At 45.9% G+C, this 26,097-nt stretch overlaps 1 protein-coding gene and 1 long non-coding RNA gene across 3 annotated transcripts; one reads left to right on the forward strand and one right to left on the reverse strand.

Moving 5' to 3' along the window:
• Positions 1 to 382: 382 nt before the first annotated feature.
• On the reverse strand, positions 383 to 12,893 carry LOC147008498 (uncharacterized). The gene is made up of 4 exons (XM_085863663.1): positions 12,408 to 12,893; positions 11,825 to 12,057; positions 11,146 to 11,530; positions 383 to 1,903 (listed from the first exon to the last, which is right to left on the reverse strand). Exons 1-4 carry the CDS (start codon positions 12,606 to 12,608, stop codon positions 1,649 to 1,651), a joined length of 1,074 nt encoding a protein of 357 aa, XP_085719789.1. The 5' UTR covers positions 12,609 to 12,893; the 3' UTR covers positions 383 to 1,648.
• A 2,200-nt stretch (positions 12,894 to 15,093) lies between these two features.
• On the forward strand, positions 15,094 to 23,171 carry LOC147008499 (uncharacterized). Of its 2 annotated transcripts, none has more exons than XR_015053285.1 (3): positions 15,094 to 15,414; positions 15,547 to 15,640; positions 22,902 to 23,171. It is a non-coding gene; the product is annotated as an uncharacterized LOC147008499 (long non-coding RNA). The 2 variants fall into 2 exon arrangements; XR_015053284.1 differs by lacking the exon at positions 22,902 to 23,171 and adding an exon at positions 18,140 to 18,938.
• Positions 23,172 to 26,097: the final 2,926 nt, after the last annotated feature.

Raw genomic sequence — 26,097 nt, forward strand, 5'->3', positions numbered from 1 at the left:
TTTTCTGATTCTGTGGACCTTTAAGATCCGAGGGTCTTGAGTTTGAGCCCCTTTCACACCGTTAAATAACACCACGTAGGTTGACTCAGCCTGTCATCCTTCCGAGGTCAGCAAAATGAGTAGCAGCTTCCTGGTAACGGGGCACTGCATCAGCGGCACAGCTACGCTCCCAACAATGATGCAACCAGCAGCCACAGTCTGCATATGAAATAATAACGGGTTTCATCTCTGACAGAATCGGCCCAGATTCAATCTGGTAAATCGTATATTTGACCCACTCTGGATAAATTAGGAACCTTCAGTTCTATAAACTGCTGCAGCAGCCTCATAAGGACCATTGGAATGATGAACTTACGACGGATCAGATCACATGACAAGTAAATTTTGTTACATTTTAAAATGAGCTTTACAGGTGAAACGTAACAGTACAAAGAAAGTGCACGTACATTATAAAATAAATAAATAAATGAAATCAAACTTTGTTCTGTAGCTCTTTAGTGGAAGTGAACCCATGTGATGAGGTGGAGGTGTCAATAGAAACCACTTAAACCACATGATGGATCTATCAATCAACAAAAGGATATTTTCTGAAAAAACAGTTGATTGTTTTTCTCATAAACTTTGTGAATGTCAACATTTTCATGGTGAGGGTGCAGAAAAGTTCTTAGAATCAAGCAAGGTATTTAGTACGTATTATGGTTGCCAATGTCTGTGGAGTATTCAAAACTTTTAAAAGCCCCCTCTCTATCTCTAGATTTTCAGGTGTGCAAATGTCCAACAAATAAATAAATAAATAAATCAGGACGCACTATTGCCATCTAACCCTCCAAGCGATGGTGCTTCTCCATTGAACTGTTGGCGAGAGAAATTGGTACAGAGTTCGCGGCATTCGTGAACTAATGAAATGACTAATGCAAAACCTTCTTGTAACCAATGGAACCACAAAATAAAACAATATCTTACAAAATCTCCATGAAACACCATCTCAGCATCACCGAAGACCCGATCATTACAATTTCCTTAGTTCAAAGAAAATGATTTTTGAGAGCTTCACAAGTACAGCCAAAGTGTACTTAAACGTTTAATTTGGCTGGAAAGATGCTGGTTCAAATCCCACAGTGATCTCCATCAAGCCGAGTTTTCCGTTGATACCCTTTTTGCCATCAACCATTTACCATTTCGTTTACCCATCTGCTCCCATCTTCCATCTAGGCAATGAATTTCTTCAAAGTACAAAATGAAATGGGGATTTAAAACGGAGCTGCCATGCAGAGGTTAACAATCATGTGAAAAGAGCTTTGCAATAAAATTGTTACCTTCACCGGATTCGGCCAGCAACAGGCAAGCACAAAGTACACGTAAGGTGTACAGTGTACACATACTGCATACGAAAAAGCAGACAAGCATGCAAACTTTCACATAACAATACAATCCAGCTGTTCCAATCCCTACCCCCTACTGCCATACTTAGGGTCCAAATATATTGAGTGGTCAGTTCCTACCTTATCATCATCACATCAATCAGATTCTATTCTAACCTTCAGGCTGAATTGTGCAGTTCCAACGTCGACTCCATCACAGAACCTTCAACATTTACATCACACTGTAAGCTAACTGCACCAACACCAAAATTACCAGGGCTAGGCCTTTACTCTCGAGCTTCTAACAGCTTGTTGCTATGGGATTCCAGCTGGCGAGCCTGGGAACCGCCTGGGATTACTCCCGTCGGGAGCTTCACTGGTTCCAGAGCCGAGGACGGGTTGGGTGAAGAAATTGAAAGGCGTGTGTCAGGCCCAGCGGGCTCAGCCATGGCCTGAGACAGTGGTTGGGTGACCTTAGTTCCATCTTCTGTCTTAGCTTTGGGAGGCTTCTGATGAGAAGGTGCATGAATCCTCTTATCCAACTGCAAGAGGCAAGGCAAACAATTGTTATTTCATTCAGGCACAGCTTCAGTCAAGGAAAAGTGATTGTGGGAAGGGTGAGGGGTGGGGGCAGGGGGAGCGGTGCTGGAAAACCCAGTGGGAGTATATGGGTTAGTGGAAAGGGAAGGGTGGGGTGTTCAATAAATTATAACACTTAATTGCCAATTTGTGAAAAATCACACTCAAAATGTCATCACATTTGCCAACCAACGAAGTTGGCGGGGGATAAAGAAATGGGTTCCGTCCGTCCGTCACATTTCGCTTCCGGAGCTTAACTACAAATCCCCTCAAAATATATTTACGAAATTTGGTACACATATCAAGCAAGTGGTGAACTGGTGCCTTTTGATATTTTCTAATTGATAGGTCACATGGTTTGGCAGCCATGTTGGATTCAAGAAAAATATTAAATAATGTTTTCTCTGGAATCACATAACCTAACGAAGCGAACATTTTCAACTATCATCTTCCATCATGTCTGCATACATGGTAAAAATTCTGACGTCATAAGTCACATGGTTTGGCGGCCATCTTGGATAGAAAAACACACCTCATCCGATTGACACGAAACTTCACACACGTATTCCACTGGAGGATTGGAGGCAGAATCTAAATTTATGATGTCATAGGTCACATGGTTCGTCAGCCATCTTGGATTGAAAATTAATAGATTTTAAAAATCTTCTTCTCCAGAACGGCTGGACAGATTGAGGAAAAATTTCACATACACTTTCTCCAAGACATCCTTTCAGAAGTTTGTTAATTTCTAATTGATAGGTCACATAGTTTGGCGGCCATATTGAATTTACCCTAAAACCCTCAATCATCTTCTTCTCCAGAACGGCTGGTCAGATCAAGGGGAAACTTCACATACATATTGCACACGCTTAGGGAATATAAGTTTGTTAATCCTCATTTACTATGGCAGGGGATATCGAAGACTTTGTCTTCAACGGTTGCTAGTTAACATAATAATGATAGCGAGATGTGCCACTTTATAACTCTCGGCAGTTAAGACTGGGTACTAAAACACCCTGCTTTGATACAACCCCTCTTTTATCAGAAACGTGACATTGGGGTTTGGAGGGGGGTTGAGAAGAAGGTTTGGTGTAGGGGGGGGGAGAGAGAGAAAGAGAAAGAGAAAGAGAAAGAGAAAGAGAAAGAGAAAGAGAAAAAGAGAAAAAGAGAAAAAGAGAAAAAGAGAAAAAGAGAGAAAGAGAGAAAGAGAGAAAGAGAGAAAGAGAGAAAGAGAGAAAGAGAGAAAGAGAGAAAGAGAGAAAGAAAGAGAAAGAGAGAGAGAGAGAGAGAGAGAGAGAGAGACAGAGACAGGCACCATATATATATATATATATATATATATATATATATATATATATATATATATATATATATATATATATATATATATATATATATATATATATATATATATATATATATATATATATACAAACATATACCAGTACTAACCTGTTTCATGGATGGGTTATGGAACTGTGAACCAGAAATAGCACAAAGTTCCTTGACTTTGCAAGAAGTCACAGACTTAGAGTGGCTGGCTCATGGTTGCAGTGCCCACAAGCTTATCGCGGGACTTGGTATTCCAATGCTGGAGGTGTAGCAAAAGAGAATGACCATGTGCTCGTTCATGGTCGCTGGAGGATGATGCAGAACTGCAGGGTCGACCGGAGTGCTCAGTTCCTCTATACTGACCACCGGCTTGTTGTAGCAATTCTTAAGTTGCATCTTAAATTCAAGAGAATGGTACCATCCCAGCCTCGGTTGGATGTTGGCAAGCTCAAGGATGAGAGGGTAGCTGAGGAGTTTTGAACAGGCTGAGTGGATATTTGGGGGTCTGGGTGCTTTGGGGGATCCTTTAGAGTTGTGCAGTGCCTTCAAGACCACCCTCCTTGATGTTGCCGGTCGAAGTCTTGGAACTCACCAGAGGGCGAAGAAGAATTTTGTCTCTCAAGGGACACTGGGTACCGTTGCCCAGAGTCGCAGGGCCAGGCTGAATGGCAGAGCTGAGTTGTTCATGGAGCTGAGGTGCAAAACTGTACGTGCACTGAGGGTGGACAAGGAGGACTATGTGCGAGGAATCTGTGAGGGGGTAGGGCATCACCTGTGCTCAAGTGATTCCTGTCTTGCTTTCAGGGGAATTCGCGCATCACGTTCTTCCAAGACCATCCCTCAGTGAACTGCAGTTAGAGCAGAGGGTGGTGGGCTCTTGACAGAGGAGTTTGAATTGAAGGCCCGCTGGGCCGGTTACTTTGAGTGCTTGTACCAAGCTGATCCACCAGCTGTCGAGTTGGACATCAGGGGTGTTACAATCCCTATTGCTGATCCTCCAATCAACTGTGGTCCAGCTTTGCTTGTGGAAATAAAGGCTGCGGTGAACCGGCTGTGATTGCCAAGACCGCAACAACGACTGAGGAGTGACGCTGCTCTCAGTGCCGGGCAAGGTCTTTGCTCGGATAATTCTCGATGGGGTTCACCACCATCTGCTTGAGCATCAGCGCCCAGAGCAGTCAGGCTTTTCACCAAAGAGGTCAACTGTTGACCGTATCCTTGCTCTTCGCGTCCTCACCGAACGCAGACGAGAGCTTCAACTGGGGCTGCTTGCATCCTCTGTTGATCTCTGTAAAGCATTTGATTCAGTGAATCAGGATGCCCTCTGGAGGATTATTGGTCTTCGTGGGGTGCCACCAAAACTGATCGATTTGATATCTGAACTATACTCTGGTACTGAGAGTGCTGTGAGGTGTGGTGGTACCATCTCTGACTTATTTCCATTTGTTACTGGAGTTTGTCAGGAGTGTGTACTGGCTCCCACACTTTTCAGCACTTGTATGAACTTTATTCTGGGGAGGATGTCTGAGCGGTCAAGCTGCGGTGCAACGTTTACGAATGTCAAGATCTCTGACCTTGATTTCACAGATTATGCAGTCATCTGTGACACTTGGGGGGTCTGGGTGCTTTGGGGGGTCCTGAAGAGTTGTGGAGCGTCTTCAAGACCACCGTCCTTGATGTTGCCGGTGGATGCATTGGAGCTCACCGCAGGGAAAAGAAGAATTTTGTCTCTCGAGGAACACTGGATACCATTGACCAGAGTCGCAGGGCCAGGCTGAATGGCAGAGCTGAGCTGTTCAGGGAGCTGAGGCGTAAAACTGTACGTGCACTGAGGGTGGACAAGGAGGCCTATGTGCGAGGAATCTGTGAGGGGGTAGAGCATCACCTGTGGACAGGTGATTCTCGTCCCGCTTACAGGGGAATTCGCGCATTATGTTCATCCAAGCCCATCCCTCGGAGCACTGCAGTTCGAGCAGAGAGTGGTAGACTCTTGACAGAGGAGTCTGAAGTGAAGGCCCGCTGGGCCGGTTACTTTGAGCGGTTGTACCAGGCTGATCCCCCAGTTGTCGAGTTGGACATCAAGGGTGTTACAATCCCTGTTGCTGACCCTCGAATCAACTGTGGTCCACCTTCGCTTGTGGAAACACGGGCTGCGGTGAACCAGTTGAAATGGGGCAAAGCTCCAGGGATCTGTGGCATCCATGCCGAACTTCTCAAGGCTGGTGGAAATGCTGCACTCGTGTCGTTGCATGCAGTTTTGTGCTCTGCCTGGAACACAGGCATCATCCCAACTGACTGGAAGAGGGGCCTTGTTGTCCCTCTCTGGAAAGGGAAGGGTGATCGCCAAGACTGCAACAACTACCGAGGGGTGACGCTGCTCTCAGTGCCGGGCAAGGTCTTTGCTCGGATAATTCTTGACAGGGTTCGCCACCATCTGCTTGAGCACCAGTGTCCAGAGCAGTCAGGCTTTACACCAAAGAGGTCAACGATTGACCGTATCCTTGCACTTCGTGTCCTCACCGAATGCAGACGAGAGTTTCGGCAGGGGCTGCTTGCAGCCTATGTTGATCTCTGTAAAGCGTTCGATTCAGTGAATCGGGATGTCCTCTGGAGGATTCTTGGTCTTCGTGGGGTGCCACCAAAACTGATCGATCTGATGTCTGAACTCTACTCTGGTACTGAGAGTGCTGTGAAGTGTGGTGGTACCATCTCTGACTTATTTCCAGTTGTTACTGGAGTTCATCAGGGATGTGTACTTGCCCCCACACTTTTCAGCACTTGTATGGACTGGATTTTAGGGAGGATGTTGGAGAGATCAAGTTGCGGTGCATCGTTTGGGAATGTCAAGATCTCGGACCTTGATTTCGCAGATGATGCAGTCATCTTTGCGGAGACTTTAGACATCCTCTTGGGGGCCCTCGAGGTGCTGAATGAGGACTCGGAGCCGTTGGGATTACGGGTTTCTTGGGTCAAAACTAAGATCCAGGCTTTCGCTGACATCTTGGATGCTGCTGTCCTGTCTGTGTCTGTTTGTGGTGAGGATGTTGAGGTCGTGGAGAGATTCACTTACCTTGGCAGTGATATTCATGTCTCTGCTGGCTGCGAGTCAGAGGTCAAGAGACGTCTGGGTCGGGCCTGGGGAGTCATGGATTCACTGGATCATGGGGTGTGGCGCTGCCGGTACCTGTGCGGGAGGACGAAAGTCCGAGTCTTCAGGTCCTTGGTACTTCCAGTTTTGCTCTATGGGTGCGAGACTTGGACTCTGACCAAGGATCTGAGACGGAGACTTAATTCCTTTCATACCAGGTCTCTTCGGAGAATCCTTGGCTATCGCTGGTCGGATTTTGTATCCAACGAGCGGTTGCTGAGAGAGACTCGGATGAGATTTGTTACCTGCATAGTCCGTGAGCGTCAGTTGCGGCTGTATGGACATGTGGCTCGTTTTCCAGACGCTGATCCTGCTCACCAGATTCTCTCAGCGAGGGAGTCTCATGAGTGGAGGAGGCCAGTGGGCCGACCACGTGCCTCATGGTTGCAGCAGGTTGACCATCATCTCAAGGAAATGGGGATGGGCCTGGCATCTGCCTGGGGGATGGCCAGAGGGAGGCCCCTGGAGTACCGGCGGAAAGTGGACGCAGCGACGTGCTGTTCTGGCACGTGCTCCCATACCTGACATGACCTGTGACAGGCTTTCAATGACATCTTGGATGCTGCTCTCCTGTCTGTACCTGTTTGTGGTGAGGATGTTGAGGTCACGGAGAGATTCACTTTCCTTGACAGTGATATTCATGTGTATGCTGGCTGTGAGCCAGAGGTCAACAGACATCTGGGTCAAGCCTGGGGAGTCATGGATTCACTGGATCATGGGGTGTGGCGCTGTCAGTACCTGTGCGGGAGGACAAAAGTCCGAGTCTTCAGGTCCTTGGTGCTTCCAGTCTTGCTCTATGGATGTGAGCCTTGGATTCTGACCAGGGATCTGAGATGGAGATGTAATTCCTTTGGTAGCAGTTCTCTTCGGAGAATCCTTGACTATTGCTGGTCAGACTTTGTGTCCAACGAGCGGTTGCTGAGAGAGACTCAAATTAAATTTGTTACCTGCATCGTCCGTGAGCGTCAGCTGCGGCTGTATGGACATGTGGCTCATTTTCCTGACACTGATCCTGCTCACCAGATTCTCTCAGCGAGAGCCTCGTGAGTGCAGGAGGCCATTGGGCCGACCACGTACCTCGTGGTTGCAGCAGGTTGATCAGCATCTCAAGGAGATGGGGATGGGCCAGGCATCTGCCTGGGGGATGGCCAGATGGAGGCCCCTGGAGTACCGGCGGAAAGTGGACGCAGTGATGCACTGCTCTGGCTCATGCTCCCATACCTGACATCGGCCAATGATGAGGAACTTTGTCAAATTTCTAAAACATCAATTTTCATCCGATTGAATAGAAATTTGAACAGGAGATTTGCACATCGGGTCACTCAATTCAACCACCAATTATTGTTGAGGTCAACATTGGCAGTTTTGAGGTTTTTGAGATTTTTTTTGAGGTTTTGAGTGAAGTATGAGGTCAACATTTCAATGTTATTGTCAGGTCAGGCCAGACCACATCTGTGACTTGCTACAGGTACCATGGTACAGGTGACATCAGTATTGTCATTAAAAAATATTCTCCATGGGGATTCCCTCCTCTGTTTAAAGTTTTGCATCAATCGATCAGAAAAGTGGTTGCACAGAAAAATAAATTAAAGCAAAAATATATAGACGTGGATACAAGTAGACAGGCATTGCAATGGTCTCACAACTCTCTCTCTCTCTCTCTCTCTCTCTCTCTCTCTCTCTCTCTCTCTCTCTCTCTCTCTCTCTCTCTCTCTCTCTCTCTCTCACTCTCTCACTCTCTCACTCTCTCACTCTCTCACTCTCTCACTCTCTCACTCTCTCACTCTCTCACTCTCTCACTCTCTCACTCTCTCACTCTCTCACTCTCTCACTCTCTCACTCTCTCACTCTCTCTCACAACTCTCTCTCTCTCACAACTCTCTCTCTCTCTCTCTCACAACTCTCTCTCTCTCTCTCTCACAACTCTCTCACTCTCTCTCACAACTCTCTCTCTCTCTCACAACTCTCTCTCTCTCTCACAACTCTCTCTCTCTCTCTCACAACTCTCTCTCTCTCTCACAACTCTCTCTCTCTCTCACAACTCTCTCTCTCTCTCTCTCTCTCACAACTCTCTCTCTCTCTCTCTCTCTCTCTCTCTCTCTCTCTCTCTCACAACTCTCTCTCTCTCTCTCTCTCTCTCTCTCTCACAACTCTCTCTCTCTCTCTCTCTCTCTCTCTCTCTCTCTCTCTCTCTCTCTCTCTCTCTCTCTCTCTCTCTCTCTCTCTCTCTCTCTCTCTCTCTCTCTCTCTCTCTCTCTCTCTCTCTCTCTCTCTCTCTCTCTCTCTCTCTCTCTCTCTCTCTCACAACTCTCTCTCTCTCTCTCTCTCTCTCTCTCTCTCTCTCTCTCTCTCTCTCTCTCTCTCTCTCTCTCTCTCTCTCTCTCTCTCTCTCTCTCTCTCTCTCTCTCTCTCTCTCTCTCTCTCTCTCTCTCTCTCTCTCTCTCTCACAACTCTCTCTCTCTCTCTCTCTCTCTCTCTCTCTCTCTCTCTCTCTCTCTCTCTCTCTCTCTCTCTCTCTCTCTCTCTCTCTCTCTCTCTCTCTCTCTCTCTCTCTCTCTCTCTCTCTCTCTCTCTCTCTCTCTCTCTCTCTCTCTCTCTCTCTCTCTCTCTCTCTCTCTCTCTCTCTCTCTCTCTCTCTCTCTCTCTCTCTCTCTCTCTCTCTCTCTCTCTCTCTCTCTCTCTCTCTCTCTCTCTCTCTCTCTCTCTCTCTCTCTCTCTCTCTCTCTCTCTCTCTCTCTCTCTCTCTCTCTCTCTCTCTCTCTCTCTCTCTCTCTCTCTCTCTCTCTCTCTCTCTCTCTCTCTCTCTCTCTCTCTCTCTCTCTCTCTCTCTCTCTCTCTCTCTCTCTCTCTCTCTCTCTCTCTCTCTCTCTCTCTCTCTCTCTCTCTCTCTCTCTCTCTCTCTCTCTCTCTCTCTCTCTCTCTCTCTCTCTCTCTCTCTCTCTCTCTCTCTCTCTCTCTCTCTCTCTCTCTCTCTCTCTCTCTCTCTCTCTCTCTCTCTCTCTCTCTCTCTCTCTCTCTCTCTCTCTCTCTCTCTCTCTCTCTCTCTCTCTCTCTCTCTCTCTCTCTCTCTCTCTCTCTCTCTCTCTCTCTCTCTCTCTCTCTCTCTCTCTCTCTCTCTCTCTCTCTCTCTCTCTCTCTCTCTCTCTCTCTCTCTCTCTCTCTCTCTCTCTCTCTCTCTCTCTCTCTCTCTCTCTCTCTCTCTCTCTCTCTCTCTCTCTCTCTCTCTCTCTCTCTCTCTCTCTCTCTCTCTCTCTCTCTCTCTCTCTCTCTCTCTCTCTCTCTCTCTCTCTCTCTCTCTCTCTCTCTCTCTCTCTCTCTCTCTCTCTCTCTCTCTCTCTCTCTCTCTCTCTCTCTCTCTCTCTCTCTCTCTCTCTCTCTCTCTCTCTCTCTCTCTCTCTCTCTCTCTCTCTCTCACAACTCTCTCTCTCTCTCTCTCTCTCTCACAACTCTCTCTCTCTCTCTCTCTCTCTCTCTCTCTCTCTCTCTCTCTCTCTCTCTCTCTCTCTCTCTCTCTCTCTCTCTCTCTCTCTCTCTCTCTCTCTCTCTCTCTCACAACTCTCTCTCTCTCTCTCTCTCTCTCACAACTTTCTCTTTTTCTTTCTCTTTTTCTCTCTCTCTCTCTCTCTCAAACCTCTCTCTCTCTCTCTCTCTCTCTCTCTCTCAAATATATCTCTCTCTCTCTCTCTCTCTCTCTCTCTCTCTCTCTCTCTCTCTCTCTCTCTCTCTCTCTCTCTCTCTCTCTCTCTCTCTCTCTCTCTCTCTCTCTCTCTCTCTCTCTCTCTCTCTCTCTCTCTCTCTCTCTCTCCACTTCCAGGGTACTCTGGATACCAGTTACGCCACAAGGTCAAACCACTTGACCACACTCGATCAATGCCTTTAATGATCAATGTCTTTCAGCAAATGCCTTTCTCACCACACTCGATGGGGCATTTCTGTGAAAGGAATTTCCTCCTCCTCATGGAAGCCAACCTATGGGAATTGTCCATGCTCTATCATTTCAAATGTTGAACGTTGAGCAAGGAAGCAGTCTGTGCCATTTTAAAAGTCTTCGGTTATGACAGCCAGAGTTTGAACCACCGACCAGACTCAGAGCAGATGCTCTAACCATTACACCACTGAGCCTGGTTAAGTTAGACACGCTTAGGCATTTGTAAGTTGCGTGTTGCTTGTTCCCACTCAGCTCATTATTGTCATTTGAAATATTTACCAGCATTTGGAAATCTTCAAATGAATTTCAAAGATGAAGATTTGGGAAAGAAAGCTTCTGTTGGAAAAAGGTTGTAGTTGTGTCTGTTTTGTTATCAGAATTGTGTTTGTTAGCATTTGGTGTCAGCTTTTATTTTCCCAACAACTTGACCTTGGACAATTCCATAAATGTAATAATTGCTGCCCAGATTCTTGACTTTTGTGGAAAACATATGCGGAGGGCCTGGCAGGGCTTATTATGATTTCATATGCTGCAGATGGCCGTGGGTAGGCTCACTTTCCAGGGGGTGCTGATACAGTGCCCTCTGTAGGTTAGGAGGATTTGTCCAGAATGCCAGCGATATCTCATCTATTATTGGGGGAGCTGGTGTATCCATTTCAATAACGGGGAAGCTACCTTGCCAGTTTTATAAAAAGGTTGGGGACTTTAACCCAGGAGGCCCAACGGTGGGTCCGTGCCAGATTTAACTGGATAATTCCAACACATTACTAATCACATATTGCAGGCGCAAAGCTTACCTTGTCAACTTCTTTCTTTCCAGGGGTTTCATTCAGTCGGCGGTTTCCAGATCCTGACCTCCTGGTTCTCCCCATCTCTTTCCTCTCGCCAACCTTTCCAGGAGCACTTCTTCGCTTCCCATCACCCACGCCAGACAGGCTGCCAGGTTCCCTGCGTCGTGCCGAGGTGCTGCGGACCCTGCGTCGTCCATTTTCTCCATTCCCCAGAGCCTTCCGGCTCACAGGCTCAACTCGAGAGGCTGACACACTGCTACGAGTGGTCGGGCGACGCGGCACCGAGGCTGTCGACTCCGTGGCTAATTTGTCAAATGAGGAGCGGAAGACAGGGTGTAGTTTGGCAGCTTTCACTGTTGTTGGTGCTTCCACTTTTTGGCAGAATTGCTCTCTGGAAAAGTATTACATTAGTTCAACAACGACCCCGTTAAATTGGCCTCAAAATGCATCGTGCGTTTCCTCAAGCATTCACACGTTGATTAAATACTCCATTGCGTTGGGCCTGAGTGGACAGGTTCGATGAGCTCAGCATTTTCTTCTGATTTAAATCCCAAAATGAATAGCTTACCGTGTCATTTTCATTTCGTAATCATAGGATTTGCACTCGATTGAAGAAGAGTCAAAATGTCAATGAAATGTGGCAATTGCTCGGAAAGTGTTCCAAGTGTTTGGAAAGTGCTCTTACCTGTACGAGGTGATCTCCAGGGACTGGTTCGTGCGTCCCGCGTCCAGCACGCTGCATCGGCTCTCAATACGTTCCCTGCCCGTGCGGGTCATAGAGTTCGGTCGTCCTGCGACCTCGCGGCGGGGCAAGGGCCAGGGCCGGTAGTCGATCATGTACTGGCTTTCAGTGGCAAAAGGTTGGTTGCTGAGCTGGAACTCACACCTTGGCTTGCAGTTTGTCTCCGGACGTTTGGCCTGCGAAAGGTACATACATTTTGGTTGACGGAAACTCATGGAACGTCATATCGTCCAGCGACATCCGTAATGGTAATGGAAGAAAGAAAATCGGAAAACGTTGTCATTTCAGGCTCGTCGGGCGAGGTTTCAATTTAGGGGTTGTGTTGTGTGTTAGCATCTAATGTGATATGGGTGAAATGGGTTCTGCCGAGTTTGATGAAACCGGAAGTGACGTCACTGCAGTGACCAATAAATCCCTTCACCTGTAAAACATTGCTTCAGTACATGTTATAGCACGGTACCAGGCTAAATGCACACTGCAAAGGTAAGGGAGCGGGACAGGTGTGATGGAAAAGATGCAATTCAACCTTCCACGGACGATAGTCTCGACGAGTCACTGACTCCGAGGATCCTTGTCCTGTGACTTCTTGCGTTTCGACCCTTTGGGACTCGTCGAACATTCCCGCGTACTTGGGCGTCACGAGTGGCACGGCGAGGTCTTCCCGCTCCACGTGTCGGGTCCAAAAGCGCGCCAAACAACAGGCGCGCGCCACGCACGGCCACGCCATGGCGGCACGCAAGCACGGATCACCTCGGAGAGGGAGTAAATTATGTGACGGAGAAGAATGAAAAAGAGGAGGAGGAGGAGGAGAAGGGGGGGGGGACAAGGAGGGGTACGGTATTAAAAGTTATCGATGAATTGTGAAGAGAAACAGGGAGAGTAAAAGGATCTCAGGAATGAAGATGTAATAATGAGGAGGCCGTGACCCGAGGATAAACCGTGACGTGCGAACGGAGCTGTCCACTTCAGCACCGTGCGCGTTCCTCGGTGGGTCAGACGTCGTGTGCGCATGCGCAGTCGTCATCCAGGGACCAACGCTCGCTGATTGGTCGAACTGTGTTGGCCGATTCCCATTCATTATGATTTATTTTATTTGGCGTTTATAGCGTTTTTTTACGTGTAATACAAAATAATATCAACGCAGTATCGCTGTACTAAGATATGCATATACCTTTGGTTGGCTCATTGTATAATAATGTAACAATCTTTTCGTGGTGGTTCTTGTCAGGTTCCCATGGAAACCCAGGTACGGTTAACAAGGATTAATGATGAGAGACGCAGAAGGAGGTCATTCGGCCCATCGTGCCTGCGCCACACCAACAACATCGTCAAAACGACTTCATATCATGGGGTGGTGGTGTTCGTGGTTGCTGATGCTGGGAATCCATGTTTGAATCACGGGTACAGTGTGGTCCCACGACGAGCAAAAGGCACATTCCCTTGTCACTTTGTTTCATAATTACATCCCTTGTCAGTTGTTACAACAATGAGGTTGGTTTACATTGTGGATAAACAAAAAACAGTACCGGTGGTATGTCACCTGTATATGTCGTGTCTGCGTAATAAATTAGCAAAGAAATAGACCTTCCTGAGGAAATTCGAATGGCCGTTAATAATACAAAGGAATACAATTGGAGCTTGGACACAGGAGGTGCAATTGAAGACCTGGGTGCAAGAAGTACTGAAGTCGCATTTTTGAAAAAAAAAAAAATGACCTGGCACCAGTACTATAATTATCTATAATGGCCGGACAAACATTTGATCCCAAAAAATTCCGAAAATAAGTCCTCAAGTCGTGTATATTGGTGTATGGTCATTGTTGAATTCACTAAACTGTAGTGCAAGAAATACCCAAGTCCATAATGTGTGAGCAAGAAGTTCCTAAGTCCATGACTGTCCAATCAAAATGCTAGTATGTGTCACGTGACAAGCTGTGAAAATGGTGACCATGAAGGCTGGACAGCATGGTGTGAATGAGGATAACCCTGATAACAGGCATGACGGGGACAGAAAACGTAAAATAAAACCCTGGAGACTGTGCGAGAAAGAGAATGAAGGATGCCAAAGCATCAGGTATGAAGTTTCTCTGCGTTATACTTTGCTGGTACTGAAAAAGGCACTACATTGGTCATCAGCTTTTGAGCCCTCATTAAACTGTGCGCATGTCACAGTGCAATGCAGTGCTGACCCAGATTCCCCATTTATTGGATGTATGTACACTATACAGCCCCATGAGACATAGTAAAAATGACTGTTTGGCAATCAAAAATGAGCAATAAAAGTAAAGGGCTTTGTGTGTTAAAAGTACCCAAGTCCAGCCATGTTGTCGCAAAAAGTACCTAAGTCCAGGTATTTAGTCACAAAAAGTACTTAAGTCCAAAACTAATTTTCTTGTTTTCTTCGTAATAAAGGATTATTTTTCCACAAAAAAAGGGATTGTCTGCTCTGTATTGCCCCTGGAACCAGCAACAGGCTCCATAGTATGCCACCTTTTAAAAAAAAGTATCTGCAGCATGTTTTGAAAACCTTGATCCTCAATATCTCAAAAGTGTTATTTTGTGATCAAAGTACTTCTTGCACTCAGTTCTTCAATTGCGCTTCATCAACACATTTTGTAATAGCGAGCAAGTTAGCAAGTTGTCCGTGCCCGCACGGAATTCTAAACAAGGTTGGGATGTAGGGTGGCAAAAATACAAATGGCATCTTCCGTCATCAAGCCGACAAGCTGGGAGCAACAATTCACATTTATTGCCATATCTGATGCAATTTAAATGCTTTCATCATAATGCTTGCTCTTTATCAAAGGCAGATTATAAAAAAAAAATTTTACTTAGTTTTTTGACTTAATTTCACTGCTGTGGAAGGAGGGAGGGTGTAAGGAGGAGAACAATGGGGCAGCTGGCACAGGGACATCACGAGGGTGTACTTTAGTGTTGGTGAAGATAGGTGGAGGGTGAGGTATGAATAAACATCGACAGCATAATCACATTTATCTCACAGACAAAACAAATGATCACCACATATTGTTATACAGATATGGCTTAGGGGTTAAAAGGGAATAAATCATAAATAGTTATTTCATCGTACAGTAATATGTTTAGCATAAGCATGCTGTACTGGGGGGGGGGGCATACTGGTGATGGGCAGTGTCCGACTTATGTACATGGTACAGGAATATGTTTAGCATAAGCATACTGTACTGGTGAGGCCATGTCAAATGCAGTGTTTGGAAAAGTTATTGTCCTCCCTTCCTTCAATGTTTATGTCTACACTCCTATTTTACCAGCTTTGTGTTTGATGTGGTTTCCCCCCAGGTAATCTGTCCTTAAGTTTGAATTTTCATTGCAGCGCCGCAAGGTTGATGTGGTCTGACTGAGAGCAGGACATGCAGGGCCACATGTGGGCACGTGGCTAGCATACGAGCAGTACACAGAGACCACAAGGCTACAAAAGGTTGGGGGGATTTTTCCTCCCACAGGATTGAGCGTATGATGGGTGTCAAAGGCACCTCCCTGGGCGAACACTATAAAAAGGTAACGCAGGCTGTGAGGGATTGGTTGGTATCTAAGGGTCCGTGTCTGATGGTTCACATCAGAGAGTTCGTGTTTCAAGGTCCATCCTCTCCTGAGCTTCATTCGCTCTCTGGTTCCCGAATCCCTTCTCAGGGTCTTATGCGTCACCGCACATGGGTGGTTCGTGCCCGGAAGGACGTGACCGCAGAACCGATCTCCTTCTCCACCTCTCTGGTAATCACTGCAGGTGAGTCGCTCCAAAGCCTGCGCTCCGGCCCTTTGGCGCCCAAACCACATGCGGACAAAGCCCGCTCGCATGCCAGGTTCTTCTGTCCCATCTTCTCTCTCTTTCTGTCTTACCAATCCCCCAAATGAGTGAGATAAACTCAAGTAATTAAGTTCGTCATTGATACCACTGTCACGAAGGTTATACTTTCTGAAAAGTAGGCTCGGAAATCCTATGGGAAGGCGAAATAATATGCAGAATAATAAAGAAAAGTAGCTTCAAGAACATTGTCGCAATAAAGCCATTCGGATGAAGTGAGACACCGGGATCCTTTAATACCTGACAGTTCAGTGAAACGAAGATAAAAGATGGCGGTACAGTTCTGGTGCACACACGAGAACTGGAAGAACTCACTCTTCTTGGAGGAAAATGGAATTATGAGGAAAAAAATCCCCAAGAATTACAAACTTTCATGATACCAACATGGGCTCCACCTCAATGGACTGCATGAAAACCATTTATAAAAATGACAGTAAAAACATTCCCACGTATAGGTATAGCAATAAAGAGAACCGGGCGTAGTGGCGTGCGCCTGTAATCCGGCTACTCGGAGGCTTGGGTTGGAGGATCGCTTGAGGACGGGGGCTCTGCACTGGGCAGGGTGTAGAGCAGCCCGGAATCATGGTGAAACCCAAATCCTGATCCCTGTGTCGTAAGAGTCGAGCAGGGTTGCGTCAGGAAGGGCATCCGGCGTAAAACCTGTGCCAAATCAGTATGCGGATTATAACGGATGATCCGCTGTGGCGACCCCTAACGGGAGCAGCCGAAAGATGAACAACAACAGGTATAGCAATAAAGACTTTCTAACAGTCACCCCCAAACTTAGGGAATAAATTTGGAGAAATGAGAGTCTTTCAGTCCATTCACCTCTCAATCATTGTCCTCGAGCTTTGTCAGCCAGACCAATTTCACGGCAGGTCGAACATATTTCTTGGCGTGAACTTGAATGCTGGCAGTTCAAGAGTGACCATCCATCCATCCATTGGGACCATCCTTTGTTCAGCGCATTAGTGCTGCTTAAGCAGTCTCCTTTGCTATTGGGTGCAATCCTGGACGGGTCGCCACTCCGATACAGGTATACCAGCATGCTGGCACTCATTTTGCCGACCTCAGGATGACAGGCAGAGTCAATCCCACCTGGTATTAATTCAACAGCTGAGGGGGATTTGAACTCAGGATCCTCAGATCACAAGCCCACCACCCTTACCATTGAGCCAGCACCAGGCATAAGAATGATAATCTGACCCTGAAAATGTCTCCATGACACTGGGTATGAGGCAGCTGGGATTCGACAATCAACACCATATAATCAGTGGTCAGCTCACTATCCTTCTGCCATTTCTGTCGAAGTTACAGATTTTGGAGGTAGTATTTAATGAAGTTGGACCAGAAATGGTCTGTGAGGACCTGCCTGTAAAGCCATTGATGGGAGCTCCTGAGCAGGATCTGAACACCACTTAGGATAGCAATACATCATGAAATCCCATAAAAAAACACGGTAGACATAACATCATCAATATCAGCAACATCTGAAGATACATAATCCAAGGGTTTGCAGTTGGGGATGCCCTCAACTTCAATGAGGACTGTTTGTAGCACAGCCTCAATCACCATACTAGTTCCAGGCTCAATCCTTCGGCTGTTCTTCACCGACCTGATCTCTCGCTTCCACGCTCCACCAAAATGTGATGCATTTGGGTGTGTTGAAGTGAAAGGTCATTCGCCAGCTGGTGAGATGCTGAATGAGAGCAGGTTGGAGGGTGGAGAAGGTTTGGCAAAGTTCAGCATCTCCTCTCGGAACTTGGTGCCTCTGTCCAATAAGATCTCATGGGGTTTCCCCCTGCGAGTGATGAAGCGACGAACCAACATGAGGAAGACATCAACATTGAGGCCCTCCAGGAGGTCCATTTATACGCTGTGGGTGGTGAGGCACTTGAAGATTAAATCCCAGCATTTCTCTGTTCTTCTGATCTTTATGGTAAAAGTATGGAAGCAATCTATACCAAAGGATAAGAAGGCAGGCTTGTATAGATGCAATTGTGCAGGTGGTATCGGCCATTCTTGGCACCTCTGGGTTGGCATGCCATTCCGACACTCATGGCATTCATGTTGATGTCAACAGATGCCCTGCTGGCCATGCAGCACCCAGTATTTATGGCGCACTTCCATGAGAATTCGCTCCGGGCCACAGTGAAGTAATTTATTAACATTCGCAAATGAGTAGTTTGGTTAATGGGTGATGAAGATCTAAAACGATGGGATGTACTGTTGCAGAAATGGGCCCTTAGTGGGTTATTAAAAAGAGGATTAGCCCAGATCCCCCCTTAAATGCATGTTCAGCCAGGTTGTTTGGTAATCGGACGTTACATGTGTGTCGGGAGATGTAGCAGGCTGTCCAGTGTTCATACAGTGGTGGTGTACCGAGAAGAACCTTCTTCTTCCCGCCCCCCTCTTAACCAGCCCCCACCTGGCGTCTTGAGAATCAGTCAGCAAGACGTGCCAGCAACCCATTGGCGGAGAGCTGCTGCAAACTCGAACAATGGACCAATCATGTGTCCCCGGTGGCGGTCCAAAAAGGCCCACCCCGAAAGGCAAGGAAGGAACTGCTTTTGCCTGTCTGGGATCTGCGTTATGAGGAGTGACTCGACGAGCTGTTCCTCCTCGGCCTTGGATCCAGCCTGCAGGTGATCCACAGGTTCATCCTGAGTCCAGCCACGGGGCCTCTGACTATCCTTACTCCCTGCGCGGCTGGACCATGTCGTCTTTCATCCTGTCGATCCGCCTGCGGAGCCCAACACCCAGATTTGGCCTGGTCTGGTGTACAGGCCAGGCCTGGATTAGCATGCTGGACCTTGTGAGAAACCAGCTGGGACACACCGGATCTTGCGCTCTTGTGCCGTCGACCTTACAGGGGCTGGACGCACCGACGCTGCGTGCATGTGCTGTGCTGATAGGAGTACGAGCGCCATCTTTCCACGCTGTGTGCTCGAGCTGGGCGCTCGAATCCACCGACATCGGCTTGTCACGAGCCGCATTCGTGCCTTCCACACCTTTTTCTCGTCCATGAGGCACCACCAAGTACTCCGTGTCTTGTATGCATGTTGTCCAGGCCTAAGGTTTATTTTGCTAAGGCTCCCTTCAAAACCCGTATCCATAGCTACCTAGATAAGAGCGGGTTATAGATTAATTATAACGTTCGTGAATGCTTTGCTTGTGTCGTGTTCCCTGATGTGTCCCCAATAAATCTGGCTGATTCATACGAGATTTGCCGCCTTGAATTTATTTGTGCCGCGCTGAGGAACAATCACTCGATTTGTATTTAAAACCAAACGGGCTACGGACGGCGGCAGACTTCGCTCGGTCTCTGATCAAACCCAGTCCATAGTCGGGGTCTATATACCCAACTGGCAAGGCCCAGGGGTACTTTGGTATTATGATCTGAGGCGCGTGACCCGAGACCTGTGCCGAACTAGCCGGCGATATAACCCCTGAGACGGCGGTGCTGTTAAGTGCCGTCGAATCGTCAGCAGTACTACATCTTGCATAAGGACATCCACCTGGCATAGTCTTCCCTCAACCCCAATGGGAACAAGAGCATGGTCATACTCAGATGAGGGAGATGCCATGCCAGTCAACCCCAAAGGGAGAAACCCTTCCATGTTGCAAGTGGCTGGACTTCATCCATTGTGAGCGCTGAAGGAACAGATTCTCTATTTCTCCATGCCGGTAACTGCTTAAAATCGGCCAGTCTCTGTCTGAGGACACCCTTTTGAGAAACCGATGTGCAGCCACATCCTTATGATCTAAAGTTGGTAACTGAGGCCATTGATCAGAAGGTTGCACCAAGAAGGTTAGACTATGTCTCCAATGGTTATCCTGGTGCAGATGATGCAGAGGTAGGCCTCAAATAATATCACACCAATTAGGTCTGTTGGTGATTGTCTGTATTTCAGCCACTCAGGTGTCCACAAACACCTTTTAGCGGCAGGAATCAGACTGGAGCCAGTTGAGAGCAGTCGTTGAATCACCTGCTGCACAGTCAGGGAGAGCTCATCAAGGAGTCGGTGAACATGCTGGGCTCTAAAGAGTGTGGCAGATAACTCCAATCGTGGAATAGATAATTGACGCTTGATGCATTCTGAGATCTTGCCATGACAACATTAATGTAGACTGCCCCATGGTCATCCTTGGTATGCAGGTAAGCAACTGAACCATAGATTAATTCAGAAGCATCAAAGAAGATGTGGAGAGTACAAGTGGAAGTAGACGGATCAGTTCTAGGTGGGCGATAGCATCTTGGGAACCTGATTTGTGGAAAATCGAGCAACTCACATCGCCATCACCAAGCAAGCCACTCATTTTTAATGTCCCCAATCTCTCAACTGAGCTCAACCGGAGTGTCACAGCTTCTCAGTCTTCCACAGGTCTCGAACCAGTACTTTAGCTTTTATCGGCAAGATAACCGATGGGATAATACTGGCTAGAAATAATCTTGTAGATGATTCTCAGTGTAAGAGGCTCATATTTGATGGGTCGGCACTTGTATGTCAACTCATCTGAGTGGAAATGCTGCTCCTACTATCCCAACAATGGATGGAGGCCCTCAATGTCAGATATGAGATCAAGGCCGTTGCTATAGACATATTTCGAGCTTTCAATAGTCTGGCATCCTGCCTTGCTCTCCAAACTCTCTGCCTGTGGCATCCAAGGCCAACTCCACACATGGCTTACTGACTTCCTCTACTCTCATAGCCAACATGTGCAGCTCAACAGAATCTTTTCATCTTCTTTCCCGGTTAAGGCTGGAGTGCCACAAGGCGGTGTTTCTCGGCTCAATCCTTTCCTAATCTTCAAAAACGATCTCGCTGACTCTGGAAAATCCTCTTTATCTATTTTCTGAGGACTCCATCCTCTGCTGTGACATCTCTCATCCTTCAGATAGGCATGCTGCAGCCTCTTCCCTCTAAAATCACAAGCTCGTCAAATGCTTCGAATATGTCTTTCAATCCTGACATCTCCACATATCTCTCTTCTCTCTTCTCTCTTCTCTCTTCTCTCTTCTCTCTTCTCTCTTCTGTATGGCAAACCCTCCCATCTACTTTCCTAACAATCCTCTTGAGGAAGTTCAATCATTCAAACTCCTGTGTTTCACTCTTAGCCACGATCTTTCTTCAAACCATATTTCAAGGTTCCCCACCCCCAAGCGCACCTCCTTCCAAATTTCCAAGTTTTCCTTCCTGAGAGTTTGCTTCTGTATCCATCTTGTCCACCCTATGCATTCTCCCCTACCACTCATTCCTCCCCCATACCCATTATTTGTCCAAATCTCCCTCTATTTTGTCCTTCAACCCTGCTGTTGGGGGTTTTCCCCTCTCTCTCTCTCTTTCTCTTTCTCTTTCTCTTTCTCTTTCTCTTTCTCTTTCTCTTTCTCTTTCTCTTTCTCTTTCTCTTTCTCTTTCTCTTTCTCTTTCTCTTTCTCTTTCTCTTTCTCTTTCTCTTTCTCTTTCTCTTTCTCTTTCTCTTTCTCTTTCTCTTTTTGTTGCATCCTGATCAATTCAGTGTTCTAGCTCTTCCACGAGCCTCAACCCTGGATACAAAAAAGTGCAGTAGGTTGATTGTTTACTCGCCTGTTTTCAATACAATCTAATGAGCAGTACTAAATATGCTCTACTGTAGTGTACGTATAAGCAAAATATTGTTGAAAAGGGCATAATGATTTTGAATACATTGAGGGTGAGAAAGCCAACACAGTGTTATCACACATCACCTCCCTTAAACCATCATGTTTACTCCACAATGCCCTTTAACCTTTCCTTCCACTATGAATATCATCTTCTCCAAAACATCTATCTTGTCTATTTCCACACTCTCCTAAGCACCCTCTTTTCTCATTATTATCATCCCTCTCGTCTCTTCCTTTTCTCAATATAGCCCATCCAATCATTGCGTATGTAAAAGTAACATGGACCATGTAGTAGTAGTTGCATAGTAGTCATAGTAGTACTTTTTGTTCATAGGTGAGTGACTGCAGGTGTCTGTGCTCAAGGCAGAATAAACCTCAGGCAGTCAGAAACTGTCTTTCGGTGTCACTCAAAAATATTTATCTACTACAAGTCCATGTAGTCAGAGCTGCAGTGGCAAAAAGTAGAGTATCTTAAGAGATAAAGCATCACCAAGATAGAAACAGATAGGTAGGGTCTTAGGGGCCTAAACGGTCTTAGGGGTCTTAAAGGATCTTAAAGTTCTTAAAGAGTCTAAATGGTCTCGACAGTCTTAGGGGTCTAAAGGGTCTTCTGGGTCTTAAAGGGTGTTAGGGTTCTGAAAGGTCTTAGGGATCTAAAGGATTTTAGGGCTCTTAAGGGTCTTAAAGGATGCTAGGGGTTTAAAGGGTCTGAGAGTTTGAAAGAGTTTTATGGAGCTTAAATGCTCTTAGAGTTATACAGGGTCTTAGGGGTCTAAAAGGTCTGAGGGCTCTAAAAGCTCTAAAGGTTTCAGGAGTTTTAAGAATTTTAGAGGTCTTAGGGTCTTCATGGTCTAATAGGTCTCAGAGTTGTAAATGTTCTTGAGGGTCTTGGGTTCTAAAGGGTCTGATGTAATTAATACACAAACACATGTTCCATGAAGACAAACAATCGGACCCAAATGCAATACTCTCTTCTCTGGTGAGGGTAATAATACATAATAGTAGTAATAGTAGTTGTTGTATTAGTAGTCATTGTGAAAAGTTATATAATTTTTAAGAGGAAAAAGCTGTAACTCGTAGTACATTCAAGATCGTTGCACAACCCATCAAGGAACTGAGTGTTGTGATGATGGAACACTTGCACCCACCAGGTTTGGATGCTTTCCTGTATAAATAAGGTAAGTATGCCAGTTACGCATGGTCTTGAACACGTCAGATATCTGTTGTTTCCATGTAGACGTAACTCTTGAGTCATTGGATTTCCATAATAATGCAATCTCTCACCTTCCCAAAAAACTCATATTGGTGGTTCACTGGGAGAGATCCCAATTGCAAAGCGGAAAGGCGAGGTTCAATTCCTGGACCCATCTAATGTATGCCACACATGCCATTTGTTCGAGTTAGAAATAGTGGAGGAGAATCTCACTAATTATCTATCAGAAATATACAGTATGTATCAGATGATAATTGTTCCTGGCTTAATACAATATGTAGGTTTACTTCTGGGTGTTTGAGATTCCCTTTCAATGCTTTTTGCAGTCACTGCGGAAAGGATGAACAGCCCAACTGCTCCTTCATTCATCCCTGACACCCCAGCAAGGGGCTCCATTTGACTGTTTTTTTTCAGAACTGGCTCCCCAGCACTACAAGGAAGTAGCCGACATACTCGATGAACTATAAAACTCAGAGAGGATAGAAAATCGCAAAGCTTTAATGGAATCCAAAAGACAACTGGACAAAAGTCGAGATGTATGATCCCTTTTCGTGTTTGTCGATGATAGGTGTAAAGATGACTTCACTATTTTGTCCTCCCCAGTATAATTAATTAAATAAACTAATGGATTGAATCAATGTGGTGTTGATAAAATGCAGGCATGATGGGCCAAATGGCTTTGCCTTGTGTCAAAGTTATTTGCTTTTCTTGTACGAATTTAGTATGTCTGTCCAACTTTTCGTTTTATCACCAATACAATTCCAAATAACCCCCCTCAGCCACACACACACACACACACACACACACACACACACACACACACACACACACACACACACACACACACACACACACACACACACACACACACACACACACACACACACACACACACACACACACACACACACACACACACACACACCTCCTGCAGCTCTCACCCTTCTTCCGTCTTACTCCCCCTTCCTCCTCACTCAGCGCTCTCACCATTTGCCCATTTTCCCACTCTCTACCCTCTTACTCCCCTTTCCCCACGACTCTTCTATTGGTGCTTTTGTGGTTGTGTCATCTTGGCTGGCAACACTTCTGCAGATGACTTCACAACATCCACTGCCTCCACAGAAGAAAGTTCACACATCAGTGGCCTTTCATTTGCCAGACCCTTCCTAATCATTGGTGGTCTGGTATTTCCACAACCAGTCTCCATGCACAACTTTCTGAGCTCTTTATACTCCATATTGGCTGTGATGAATCATGGATAGACCACGTCAGTTACTTCGGAGAGGATGGTTGTAGGGATTTTCTTAGGTGTTTTTTAAATTGTAAGCAAATATCTTTCTGTCACAGCAGTTGAAAGAATCAACATGGCCTGAGCTTCATTTCTCTGTTTATTCTGCCCACCATCTCCCTGCAAAAAAAAAAAAACACTCTGCTTGGCATAATGATACTAGGGCTTGCTGAATAGCAGTTCCATATGCCCACCGAATTGTCACCCCACACCACCCCCCCAAAAAAAAAACCCCATCATCATGACAAGGATGGTCAGCAGTCGCTGCGTGAAAGGTGGTGGGACAACTGAACAGTAAGAGTATCAGGCATTTGTGTCACTGAGTAGAACGAAGAACTAATTCTGCTGGTGAAGGCTAATCAATCAATCAATTTCAATTTATTGTCCACTTTAAAAACAAATGGAAGATTTATATGTCAAAAGAAGATAAAAGCTCCAAAGAAATTCGAAATTTAACCAAATAAAATTACACTTCAAAATAATTGAAGAACGTGTGAACATCAAAGAGACATAAAAAAGGTGCAGCACAAACGACATCTCAAGCAATAACGTATAACAACCCAAAACACCAAAACATATACAATACATAGAATACCAGTTCCAAAACTTAGATAACAAATACAACACTTTTAAATTGAAGGAAAAATTTAAAAATTGAAAATGGAAAATTAAATTAATAAGAATAAATGTCAGTCCGTCATTCAATCTGTCAGTTAGTCCGTCTCGTACATAACTCCAAAACCATGAAACCTCGTGGTCCCAAACACTGTATGCAAAGTAGTGCATGAAAGAAAATTAGGTGTTTGGGTTTATTTTAACATCCCTTTTGAAGATAATAAACAAACTTATTTAAATGTCCTTTCTCAACGCATAATACTTGGTCAGCACCTGAGTGAGCCATCTGTTTGCTTGCTGGGGTCTTAATTTACAATTTTGTTTAGCCTGCTCAACAATGTCTTGACTTGGAACAGGCCGCAACGGTTTCTGAACAATAAAGCGCTCATTTTTTTCACTTTCCTCACTCATATCATCAAATACCTCACCCTCATAACTGATTCACTGCATACATCGCAATGCTTATAAACACCTGGAGATGCCAGTGTTCATGGCTTTATTTCATTTCTGCAAATGCAATAAGCTCCATAATTTCTTAACCTGAGTCGAATTTCAAAATTTCAACTGTTCAATTGACCTTAAGCAGTTCCGATTGCTAAAAAAAGTGTTCATTTGTCCAATTCGGACATTGTTTGACATTCCGGGTGTCTCCTCGTGTTTGTGTCTTTATTTAGTTTCCACACATGTGATAACCTCAATAATCTCTTCACCTGAGCCGAATTTCAAAATTTCAACTTCTGAATTGAACTTGGCTGCAGTTACAAAAAAAAGTGTTAATTTGTCTAATTTGGACCATCTTTGACATTCCAGTCATCTCTGGGTGATTTTTGTTCTAACCCATCATGAATCGCTTTATAGAAAGATGTGTGTTTTTTTGAGGGAAATTTTTTTCTTCCTTGTTGGGCATGTTCCAGTTACACATAGCCTGGTAATGTAGAAATCCTGCTCAGGTGAAGAGATTCTCGAGCTTATCACACTTCAGCTGCAATGCTTATAAATGTCCAGATAGTTGTATTTGCACAATAATTGATACTCCAGGTGGTGGTTATGTCCAGACAGTATTTGTTTCCAGACAAATCTGAATGGTATTTGTCTCAGGACATGTCTGGATGGTGTTTGTCTCTGGACGTATCTGAGTGGTGTTGATGTCCACATGTATCCAGACGGTGTTTGTTTCTGGACATATCCGGATGGTGGTTGTCTCCAGAGGTGTCTGGGCTGTGGTCATCTTCTGACGTGCCTGGACAATGTTTGTCGCCAGACGGTGCTTGTCTCTGTACATGCCCAGGTGGTGTTTGTCTCCAGACATGTCCAGACGGTGTTTGTTTCTGGACATATCCGGATGGTGGTTGTCTCCAGAGGTGTCTGGGCTGTGGTCATCTTCTGACGTGCCTGGACAATGTTTGTCGCCAGACGGTGTTTGTCTCTGGACGTGTCCAGGTGGTGTTTGTCTCCCGACGTGTCCAGGTGGTGTTTGTTTCCAGATGGTGTTTGACTCCGGACGTGTCTGGGCTGTGTTTATCTCCAGGCGGTGTTTGTCTTCGGACATGTCTGGGTGGTGTTTGTCTCTGGACGTGTCAGGGCGATGTTTTTCTCTGGACGTGTCCAGGTGGTGTTTG

The sequence above is a fragment of the Eptatretus burgeri genome, chromosome 18 (assembly GCF_056783735.1).
Source record: "Eptatretus burgeri isolate ZD-2024b chromosome 18, Ebu_testis_v1, whole genome shotgun sequence".
NCBI lineage: Eukaryota > Metazoa > Chordata > Myxini > Myxiniformes > Myxinidae > Eptatretus > Eptatretus burgeri.